The 12,361-nt window shown below is 45.0% G+C and overlaps 1 protein-coding gene across 1 annotated transcript; it reads left to right on the plus strand.

Annotated features, from left to right (window-relative positions):
• Window positions 1–1,012: 1,012 nt before the first annotated feature.
• On the plus strand, window positions 1,013–10,297 carry DRC5 (dynein regulatory complex subunit 5). Its single transcript, XM_068118070.2, has 3 exons — window positions 1,013–1,172; window positions 6,613–7,649; window positions 10,133–10,297. The coding sequence occupies exons 1-3, from the start codon at window positions 1,013–1,015 to the stop codon at window positions 10,295–10,297; spliced, it is 1,362 nt and encodes a 453-aa protein (XP_067974171.1).
• The last annotated feature ends 2,064 nt before the right edge of the window (window positions 10,298–12,361 follow it).

Here is a 12,361-nt window from a genome sequence, read left to right on the forward strand (position 1 = left end):
ATTACTAGGGCATTGCCCGTACTATATCTATATCTAAAATTATATCCCCCCCCTCTATTTACATGAAATGGTTTGGTCCAAAGCGAACGGCTTCCGGAGTTTGGTAAAGAAATCGCCATCGCGTGCACAAACGCGCAGGAAAGCGAATGAATCGCAAATTCGTTTTTATTAGTTGTAAAACATAGTTTAACGCCAACATAGTTTGCAAACGTGAAATAAATGAATACGCTCTCAAATGTGCCATCCGAGGCAGAGTGTGCCCGCCACGTTCGGCACACGCGATCGTTCGCTGCTCTCTGATTGGTTGAATCGTTTTTTGGACATAGCTCGGTAAGTAATTGTCCGATTAATATGAAACCTTGAAAAGGCACATCCTCGGGTCCCCAGCAATATACCTGGCAAGTTAAAAGTATATCGGACCCGTGGTTGTCGAGAAACAGCGGTCACAGACAAACGTACAAACGTACAAACGTACAGACAGAGATTACTGGAATTATAGATAGATTATTATGTGTGTGTGCTGTTGATTGTTTATATCTCCATAATTTGGGTTTTAGAATGTGAAACGGAGTCCTCCCAGGGCTCGAAGCATCCACTCCCGTTTCGGTGAAGGATCGTGATTCATGGGCTATGTTGAAAAGTTGTGTTCTCAGAGTTTTGTTCCAAGGGCTCTTTTCAGGATCGTCATTGAGCGCCGTACAGCATCCGACTGTAGTTTGTTTTGGGGTAATGTTCGTCTAAGATCCCTGTTAGGTTCCTCTTTACCATTCCCGTTGCTCCAATTATCACTGGTACAATTTCGATGCTCTTCAGCTTCCAGGATCTTTTCACTTCATTCTTGAGGTCCTGGTATTTGATAATTTCCTTGATTTCTGCATTATTGAGCAAATTGCTGCGTACTGATATCTCAATCAGCAATGCTGTCCAGGACAGATTGAATGCCAGTGAAACACGTATTTTCTGAGATTGTGGCAACTATTTTGATTTTTTGTTTCATTAACTTGTGGTCAGAATGACAGAGAATGAAACGCAGGTGAAATTCCCAACGGGGAAGCAAATACACAACGCTTGTTGTGTGCAACGCACATTTGCCGAAGACTCCGAATGGACGCTCGCTACTGTCCCTCCGTTGCACATCATCTGCCTCGAACACATTGCGGACAATTTCGCTCGTGAGTTTTTCTCCACTGCACGATTACATTGCGAGATGAGTTTCCTCAATTTAACTTACCAACATACTAACGCTGTGGCACTTATATGATAAGAGCTTGAGGATGTGTCATCAAAAGGACTTTAAGCTGTCGAGGAGCTAGAACAAAGCAGGATGTTACAGAACAAAAGGAGCAGTTGAAAGAGAAAATGGGAGGCATACACCAACAGCAGGGATGAGGGACAAAATAGAGAGAGACCTTTACAAATAAGGAATGTGGGGAAGAATAAGGGCTAAGGGACACAGGGGGTGAACAAGATGGATACAAAAGCAAATTTTCAGGAAGGAAAACCTGGAATCTTGGAAAGACATGGGCTTGGGGAGGCTTAACGGGGATAGAAAAGATCATGGTTTTGGATTGGGTATGATCTGAGATGGTGGTGATGAGCTGTCTTGAAGCCCTGGAGAAAAAGATGAGATTAAAGAGACTGTGGAAGTTGGTTTCACAGGCGGGGAAAAAGAGGAACGAATGAGTGGAGGTGAGCGGTGACCCTAGATTTTGGGAGTTTCACCAGAAAGCGATGATGGCAAATCGCATGTGCACGCTGTAGGTAGGAGGTAGGGGGTCAGAATACAGAAAGAGCAGAGGGTGCAAGACCAGAGAAGAGGTGGGAGAAGACAGAGAGACCACCGACCTCATGGTGATGGCGAAGTTATAGGCCCATAGACTCAGCTTCATCGTGGGACATTTCAATGATCTGGAAAGTCTTGGTCTCCACAGCGTTAAGGTGAGAAATGTGTGAGGCGGGGGCACCAGCCCAGAGGGGAGAGCAGCTCTCCATCAATATGTGGATGAAGGCCTTTCGGTGGATAAGAGTTCAACTGTGCCAAGGAAGACTTTGCGTGACGGAGAATCCCCAGACTGGCTTTGGAAGCCAACTTCAAAATGTGGTTTGCACATGAAATATCATGGCTGAAAGTGAGGCCCAAAAGTTTGAGTGACTGAAGCGAACTTCTTCAAGAGATTTTTTCTCCTCTGTCATTTTAAAAACAGTACATGTCTTGCTTTGCAGAACCTTTTTGGCTTCTATGAAAAGGTTAAGCTGTTTTTGATAAGAATATAAAGATTGCTTCCTTCTTTTTTGTAAACCCAAAATATGAGTAATGTTTTGAATTAGGCAATCTCTCTCTGGAATATATTCAAAGGAGACCTTTAAAAATTGTTCTCGTTGTACTGTTTTAACTTCACTCTGCATACTCTTGAAACTGATAAGAGAAGGAAACCGTTTTGTCTTCATTTATTTGTGATGCCTTACCGTGTACATTTTTCATATGTTATCACGTAATCAGTCATGCAATATTTTGCACAAATCCAAGTTTGTTTTCTGGAGAGGAGGGCAAAGGGGCCCACTAAGATGAACAAATCCAGGGCAAGACAACTCAATCACATTAACAACTGAGCTATCCTGCCTTTGCCCCACCCTTGCAAAACCTGGCCTTCCACCGAGGTGGCCGTCCAAGTATGAACTGGATTAGGGCTTTTCTGGCTTCCGCTTCCGGTCTGGTCTGAAGAGGACGCAGGCGTCACATGCTCGCCGCTTCTTCGACTGGGCCACTGTCTGTGGCTTGCTTTTTTGGTGGTCGTGCGGATTTTTTGGCCATTGAGTCTGCCCTCCGCATAGTCCCGGCTCTGCTCCCTGCTTCGCCTACCCGGCTCCTTCGCCTGCTCGCTGTTTCCTCGGGCACGCTCTCGTGGGTTGTGTCCTTCGCAGCGGTGTGGCGGTGGTTTTCCCGCCGTGATATTGATTTGTAGCGGCGGCGGTTGATTGCCGCTGCATTTCCCGCTTTGCCATGATCAACCTTGGCCTCGTGATCGTCTCTTTGCTCCTGTCTGCCCTCTGCTTGGTCCCGACTCTGCTCCTGGCTTCACCTACCTGGTTCCTTCGTCTCCTTCGTTTCCTTGGGCCTGCTCCCGTGCGTTGGGACCATTGTTTCACCTCCTCAACCTTGGCCTCGTGCTCGCCTCTCCGCTCCTGCCTGGCATGGCTCTGCGGTACTCCGCCGCAAGGCTCCTTCTGCTCAATACCCGCTCCACCCCATCATGCATCTCTGCCATCAAATCAAATGGACTCCTCCGACGACCCAGGTACATTCACCGTGGCTCCGGTCGTAAGTTTGTATATGTACAATCAGGTCACTCCATCCCCGTCCTCTGGTCGGCTCAGCGCACTCCCACTCATCGTCCCAGCGCACCTAGTCACGGCAACGCACAAAATCGCACCTCCTGCCTGCGAACCCTGGCTAAATCACCTGAATTCATCCCCGCTGTTCAAAACAACATCAGGCTCACCCTGTTCAACACCCGGTCCCTCAACAACAAATGCCTCATCCTGAACGAATACATCCTGGATAACAAACTGGACTTTCTCTGTCTCACCGAAACCTGGCAACAACCACTGGACTACTACACGCTCAACCTCACCACACCCAATGGATATTCCTACGTCAATAAACCACGCTTGGAGGGCCGAGGTGGTGGAATTGCCGTTATCCACCGTCAAGACATCAGGACCAGCCTCATCCCCATCGCCTCATCCTCATCCTTTGAACACCTGGCTTTTAAACTCTCTGGTCGCACGCAGTCAGTCATGGCTGTCGTCTACCGCCCTCCCAAACCACACCCATTATTCCTGTCTGACTTCTCCTACTTTCTGACCCAGCTATGTTCCCTCTCCCCCTCAATCCTCCTCCTTGGTGATTTCAATATCCACATGGACTCCACTGACTCCACAATAACCACTGACTTCACTGATTTACTCACTTGCTTTAACCTCACTCAACATGTCAACTTTCCTACGCATATCCGTGGTCGCATTTTGGACCTTGTCTGCTCCACTGGATTAATTTTGCACCATCTCTCTGGCTCCGACCTCACGCTCTCTGACCACTTAGCCATCACTATGACCATCAACATCCCCACCCCAACACCAAGACATTATCGCACTATCAACTTCCGTAAGCTAAACGCTCTTTCACCTACCTCATTCTCATCCACCCTCTCTGAAAAAATGTCCACTTCTCCCTTCATTGACCTCCACACCCCTTCCGACCTCACTGACTACTACAACCACACTCTCTCCTCCTGCCTTGACCAGATTGCGCCTGTAAAAACCAAAACAGTTTCTTTCACCCATTCTGCTCCCTGGTTTACCCCTGAACTCCGCCTGATGAAAACTCGTGCTCGCCAACTTGAAAGACTCCACAATCAAACAGGTCTCACAGTTCACTCCCAAGCCTACAAGGACCACCTACAACACTACAAAGATGCCCTCTCCCACGCCCGCTCCGCCTACTACTCTCAAATTATCCACTCTGGCTCCGGAAACCCAAAAGCACTCTTCTCGACAATAAACAAACTCCTCCGCCCCCTGGACACCACCACCCAGTCATTCACAGTAGACAACTGCATCTCCTTCCTTTCTTTCTTCCAACGCAAAATTGACAACATCTACAACAGCTTGACCACCGCCGCACCCGCTCCCCCTCCAACCACCTGCCCCCCCTTATCCTGCCTTCCCCTGTCTCAATTCTCCCCGGTCTCCCCTACTGACCTCTCTGAACTCATAGGAATGAAAACTGCCACCTGCACTCTTGACCCCATCCCCTCCAGCTTTGTCAAGGCCTCCCTCCCTGCGCTCTCTCCACTTATCATTGCAACAATAAACTCCTCCCTGTCTACAGGCATCGTCCCACCATCCCTCAAAATTGCTGCTGTTACCCGCATTCTAAAAAAACCTGGTCTAAACCCTGACACCCGAAACAACTTCAGACCCATCTCCAACCTACCCTTTCTGTCGAAAGTTTTGGAACGCGCTGTAACCACTCAACTCAAACATCACCTCTCTGCCAATAACCTGTATGAAACATTCCAATCCGGATTCCGCTCCAACCACAGTACTGAAACTGCTCTCCTCAAAATCACCAACGACCTTCTCCTCTCCTCTGACGCTGGCAACCTCAACATTCTCGTCCTCCTCGACCTCAGCCCTGCCTTTGACACCATCGATCACACCATCCTCCTCACCCGACTTGAATCCACCTTTAACGTTACCGGCACTGCCCTCTCTTGGATTAAATCATACCTCTCTGACAGACGCCAGTTCATCTCCATCAATAACTGCAAATCCCCCACTGCTCCCCTCCCCCAAGGTGTCCCCCAAGGTTCAGTTCTTGGCCCCCTCCTCTTCATCCTTTACCTGTCCCCCCTCGGTCACTTAATCCGCCGTCATGGTCTCCAATTCCACTGCTTCGCCGATGACATCCAGCTTTTCATCTCCACCAAGTCCGTCTCCACCGACACCCACTCTATCCTGACAAACTGCATCTCTGAAATAAAATCCTGGCTTCAAATCAACTTCCTCAAACTTAACTGTGATAAATCTGAAATAATCATCATTGGCCCAAAAACGCTCACAAAATCCACCCATAACTTTGCCCTCAACATCGACGGTATCCCTGTATCCACCTCCCCTCTCATCCGGAATCTTGGCGTCATCTTTGACCAAACCCTCTCCTTCGACAAATACACTAAACAGATCACAAAGACAGCCTTCTTTCACCTGAAAAACATCGCCTGTCTCCGCTCATCCCTCTCCTCCACGGCTGCAGAAACCCTCATCCACGCCTTCATCACCTCCCGTCTGGACTACTGCAATAGCCTCCTCTATGGTTCACCCTCAACAATCACCAATAAACTCCAATACATTCAGAACTCCGCTGCCCGTCTATTCACCCATTCCCGGACCCGTGACCACATCACCCCCGTCCTTTACAAGCTTCACTGGTTCCCCATCTCCCAGAGAATCCAGTACAAAATCCTCCTCTTGACCTACAAAGCCCTCCATGACCTGGCCCCATCCTACCTGGCTGACCTCCTCTCCACACTCCCACCCGCAACCTCCGCTCTGCTGGTACAAACCTCCTGACCCCCCCCCCCCCCCCATCCGGACCAAATTCAGATCCTGGGGGGACAGGGCCTTCTCCATCGCTGCTCCCACCCTCTGGAACTCACTACCTCACACCATCAGAGACTCCTCCTCACTCACCACATTCAAAACATCACTCAAGACCCACCTGTTCAGCACTGCATTCAACATTCAACCCACAGCATTTAACCCCTGACTACCACTTCTCCTTCTCCCTCCTTTTGCTTTAAATATTTCCCTATTGATGATTGTCTTTTCGCAATTGTTGTTTTCATGTTTTGTTATGCATTATGTTTTGCACTCTGTCAAAGCGCCTTTGGGCTTCATGAAAAGCGCTATACAAAATAAATGAATTATTATTATTATTATTATTATTATTAGATTCTACTCCACTTCCAAGATATTTGGTGCACCGTATAAAATTATTTGGTTGCAGGTCGTTATGCTCCCTAACACACAACATGTCTCCTTGTACAGAAAACCCAATTCTCAACCAGCTTGCCGACAAGCAAAAAGCCAAGGTCCTGCGCAGACTCTCCACTAGGCTGCCATTGTCAGTCACTGCACCGTTTGTGCATGATGAAGATTATTGGTGGCGCTGCTTCAGCGACCGTTGGGAAAATGGCGACATCACGGTCCATGGGAACAGTTGGAAACAGGCCTTCATGGAGCGTCATCTCAAAGAACTCATCGAACAATTCGTGCCCAACGTTACAAGCCTTGAGACTGTCATGGATGTTGTGCTTCTTTTTCGGGACTACGTCCATCGCCTGTGCATAGAACAGCTACTGCCACACATCAAGGACTCTTACTTTCCGGTGGTAAATGCAGACACAGTTGACTCTGGCAACAAGAGAGGGATGGATGATTGGAGAAAGGCACAAGTGAAGTCATGTGATCACTTTGACTTCACACTCATTTTGGAAAAGCTTTGTTGTCTTCAGGAGCTCAGCTTGACATACGGAGTTAAGCGATGTGGTATGAACTTTGAGTGGGCTTTATTTTCCTTCACCGAGCGTGATTGCGTATCTCTCGCCAAGGCCTTGCAAATGTGCAAGACCCTTTCTGTGCTCAGGCTTAGACGGAGCCAACTCACTGATGAGAGATTGGATGTTCTTCTTGAACACTTACGAGACCATCCGTCACTCTCAGAGCTCGACCTGGCATACAACGCTATTGGGGACCATGGAGCATGTTCCATTGCTCAGCTCGTAGGCGCTCAGCTGCGATGTCTCACTCTGTGTGATAACCGCATTGGAAGGTCCGGAGCACATGCTCTTGCACTGGTGCTCACCAATACGTGCATGTTGCATTCACTCGACCTTCAGCTCAACTACCTCGGGGATGATGGTTGCCGGGCCATTGCTGACGCCCTAGCAGGTAATTCCTCACTGGTCAAGTTGTGCCTGGATGCCAATAACTTAACAGAGACATCAGCCACTTCCATATCACATGCACTGGCCCAGAACACGACGCTGCAAACTCTCAGTCTGACTTCCAACCACTTCGGCCAGGTAAGAATTAGGACAAGAGACTAAAAATTCATGCTCTGCAATAGTTACAGTTTTCCATGTTTGAGCCAAGACTGGCCGAGTTATCCATGTTGGAGTTTGATAAATTTCAGGTTGACAATGTAAATGGCCAAAAGTGTGTTCAGTCTCATAAATATGATGGTGCCATAAATATGACGTCATAATTCGACAGGGACAACGTTCAGTCTGATCAGTTTGAAAGTTATTGAGCGTGATCTATGCAACAATTATATTAGATTAGAGAATGTAAATTGATGATGTCATCGCTCACGTGGTCTGGCAGCCATATTTGATGAAAGAAAAACAATGTTCAAAAACAGAAGGGTTGGCTCGCAACAAGTTGACTGCGCAGGGTAAGTATTCCATGAATACCATCTAGTTGGTCGTGCAATTGAAGATACAGCAACTTCTGACAATGGTTGCAATTACAGAAATATCGGAAGAAGAAAATACGTATACATGTAAACCTGCGAACGTACCAAGTGTAACTCAAGTCTACAGCACGTGCACGCAAAACGCGTCTCTCCCCTTTGTTGTCCCCTTCAAGTTACTGAACTGAAAATATGTTGTATTTTCTATATATATGAAATATATGAATATGTATTATGAAATATATTTAAAAATATATTGTGAAAAAATATATTTTCAATTCAGTGCTTCAAGTTCGTTGCTGAGCGGACATTGCATTATGGGGCGACAAAGTTCCCGGATGTCCGACGCCGAGAATCTCTAAAATGAGTCATTTGCCGTCGAAATGAATATCAAATTCGAATGAATTTCTTCAAAAAAAACATCGGAAAAACCTTTAGGTTTGATGTGAAAAACGATTATTAACAACTTGTAAAAATTTATCAAACAAACCTTCCAATCTGTAATGAACATTCGACTGGCGTTTTCATCTGCACAACGAACATCACACCGCCATCTTCTTCTTCGCCCCCCGCCATCTTCTTCTTTACAACCGCCATCTTCTTCTTCTCTAAACCGATCTTCTTCTTCATACGCCATCTTCTTCTTCTCTACCGCCATCTTCTCTTTACAACCGCCATCTTCTTCTTCTCTAAATCGATCTTCTTCTTCACGCCGCCATCTTCTTCTTCACTACCGCCATCTTCTTCTTCACTAACGCCATCTTCGTCTGATTCACTCGCACAAGGTTTGAAACGATTCGGATCTTCAACAGTTCCAAAAGCGTTTCCATCACTAATTTTGTCTCCAATGGCTTCTTCACAATCTCACTGATCAGTTTCAACATACCGAGAACCTTCAGAGTTACGAATGATGGAGGAATCAGAATCCGAGGTATGCACTGTTTCTCTATGCAATCCGCCATTTGGATCAAGGTGAGTTAATGTTGTGACGTCACCGGCAAAAATCGACATTCTCGGGCTATTTTCGACACTTTGTGATTGGCCAAACAAAAAAATTCAAATAAAAAAATACTTTTCAAATTAGATCGTGATTAATTATTTTAAATGGATTTCAGAAAAAAAAATTGTTTTTGGATTCCCTTTCAATTCAATGGTGCTGTACCGTATTTGATTTTTCCGATTGCTCACCTGACACTTGCTGGATGAAAAATGCCATCCAGTGTCGCTCACGTTCTATTCTTTTTGGACCCAGGATTGAACTGTATTATTTAAATCTCACTGATCCATTCTGAAAATCTGAAAATTTTATGTCATTTTCAGTGATTAGACCAAAAGTAAACAAATTATTTCCACGAAGTTTTTGGTCTCCAGATACACAAGTGTTTTTTCGAATCAATTTCCACATTCACTTGGTCTAATGCATCACTCTCGTGTCTCTAAACATGTGATAGGTGTGCTCGTTTGAATTGCAATGCCATCGTTGTGCCCAATCACATGCACTTAACTTTCAGCTGGAAAAATATATATTTTCATCCCATTTATATTGAACCACCCTTTAATTCAAGTCACACTGTCAATAGAATTGTCGGAATATAATTCTATGCACGATGATGCACAGGTAGCGCACTCACCTTTGAGCTGTCCCTAATCTGGGTTTGATTCTCAGCCGGAATATAAACGAACGATCACATTGGTGCTTCACATTTCAGAGATGCCTCATAAAATGTGCCATTCTTCCGATATAAGTTAAACAGGATGTCTCGTCTGATGGCATATTAGGTGGTGGACGTAAAGTATCCCACGGTGTCTTTCACGCGGAGTAGGCAAGTTATTGCCCACACCATGAGTATATTCAAAATGGCTGCCCAAATCAGCTGCAATTGAACTTCAGGCCTGACCAATGTTCCCCGGTTGACCCCACAAGGTGGCATTAATTTAGGCCACCGTGTAGGGAGTAGACCGTTATTGGAGTTGTAGTTACCTTTTCGATTACATCTAATCTATATTGGCGGCCATGTTGTGAAAGTTGACACAAAATGTATTGTACCCAGCTGCCAGGTCAACGGTTTGGACAACTTTGTGTTTATTCACCAGGGTGGTGGCAAGGAGCTTCAGGAGGGAATGGTGGAAAATGTCTCGTTGCTCGAATTGGACCTCAGGTTCACGGAAGTTGGAACAGAGATCGAATGGAATGTCAGAAATGTGCTACAAAGGAACCGAGAGCACTGGCGAACCCATTCAGGCCTTGCAGTTTCCTGAACGACCAAAATGACACCGAGTCAAACGATGGAAAGAGAAAATTCATACTTAAAAGTTTTTATTTGGTAATGCAGCTTATGTCGCATGGAAATTCACATATACATTTCAAATTTTAACGCAAACTATTGAAAGGTTCATTTAAGCATGGCAGATATATTTATCCAAATAACTAATTTAGTGTAATGATTAATGAATAATGTAAAAGGATAACAACAACTATCGAGTTCAACAAAGCTGCAACTAGACATTGTCTTTCAATGGAGATTTTAAAATACATCCTGTCATAGTTTTTCTCAATTGTTAGAATCTATTTTATACCATAAAGACCGATTAAGAGGTCTTTTAGATTCCAAAAGACTGAAAAGAGCATCAAATAGATCGTCAACATTTTATGAGAGAACAGGAGCATTCAGACGAAAAAGGGGACACTTCCAAGTAAAAATCCAGACTAAAACGAGGACACTTCCAAGTAAAACTCCAGACTAAAACCTGGACACTTCCAAGTAAAAATCCCGACTAAAACGAGGACACTTCCAAGTAAAACTCCAGACTAAAACGAGGACACTTCCAAGTAAAACTCCAGACTAAAACCTGGACACTTCCAAGTAAAACTCCAGACTAAAAAGGGGACACTTCCAAGTAAAAATCCAGACTAAAACCTGGACACTTCCAAGTTAAAATCCAGACTAAAAAGGGGACACTTCCAAGTAAAACTCCAGACTAAAACGAGGACACTTCCAAGTAAAACTCCAGACTAAAAAGGGGACAATTCCAATTAAAAATCCAGACCAAAAAGGGGACAATTCCAAGTAAAAATCCAGACTAAAACGAGGACACTTCCAAGTAAAACGCCAAACTAAAAAGGGGACACTTCCAAGTAAAACTCCAGACTAAAAAGGGGACACTTCCAAGTAAAAATCCAGACTAAAACCTGGACACTTCCAAGTAAAAATCCCGACTAAAACGAGGACACTTCCAAGTAAAACTCCAGACTAAAAAGGGGACAATTCCAATTAAAAATCCAGACCAAAAAGGGGACAATTCCAAGTAAAAATCCAGACTAAAAAGGGGACAATTCCAAGTAAAACTCCAGACTAAAACGAGGACACTTCCAAGTAAAACTCCAGACTAAAATGAGGACACTTCCAAGTAAAACTCCAGACTAAAACGTGGACACTTCCAAGTAAAACTCCAGACTAAAACGAGGACACTTCCAAGTAAAACTCCAGACTAAAACGAGGACACTTCCAAGTAAAACTCCAGACTAAAACGAGGACACTTCCACATAAAACTCCAGACTAAAACGAGGATGCTTCGAAGTAAAACTCCAGACTAAAAAGGGGACACTTCCAAGTAAAACTCCAGACTAAAAAGGGGACACTTCCAAGTAAAAATCCAGACTAAAACGAGGACACTTCCAAGTAAAACTCCAGACTAAAACAAGGACACTTCCACGTAAAACTCCAGACTAAAATGAGGACACTTCCAAGTAAAACTCCAGACTAAAACGTGGACACTTCCAAGTGAAACTCCAGACTAAAAAGGGGACACTTCCAAGTAAAAATCCAGACTAAAACGAGGACACTTCCAAGTGAAACTCCAGACTAAAACGTGGACACTTCCAAGTAAAACTCCAGACTAAAACGTGGACACTTCCAAGTAAAACTCCAGACTAAAAAGGGGACACTTCCAAGTAAAAATCCAGACTAAAACGAGGACACTTCCAAGTAAAACTCCAGACTAAAACGTGGACACTTCCAAGTAAAACTCCAGACTAAAACGAGGACACTTCCAAGTAAAACTCCAGACTAAAACGAGGACACTTCCAAGTAAAACTCCAGACTAAAACGAGGACACTTCCAAGTAAAACTCCAGACTAAAACAAGGACACTTCCACATAAACTCCAGACTAAAACAAGGACACTTCCACATAAAACTCCAGACTAAAACGAGGATGCTTCGAAGTAAAACTCCAGACTAAAAAGGGGACACTTCCAAGTAAAACTCCAGACTAAAAAGGGGACACTTCCAAGTAAAAATCCAGACTAAAACGAGGACACTTCC

Source organism: Myxine glutinosa, chromosome 5 (assembly GCF_964187855.1).
Source record: "Myxine glutinosa chromosome 5, kmMyxGlut1.1, whole genome shotgun sequence".
Taxonomy (NCBI): domain Eukaryota; kingdom Metazoa; phylum Chordata; class Myxini; order Myxiniformes; family Myxinidae; genus Myxine; species Myxine glutinosa.

Coding starts and splice junctions, on each gene's coding strand:
- DRC5 (XM_068118070.2), top strand. CDS start 1,013: ATGACAGAGAATGAAACGCAGGTGAAATTCCCAACGGGGAAGCAAATA. Junction 1,173..6,612: donor CATTGCGGACAATTTCGCTC/GTGAGTTTTTCT, acceptor CTCCTTGTACAG/AAAACCCAATTCTCAACCAG. Junction 7,650..10,132: donor CTTCCAACCACTTCGGCCAG/GTAAGAATTAGG, acceptor TTTATTCACCAG/GGTGGTGGCAAGGAGCTTCA.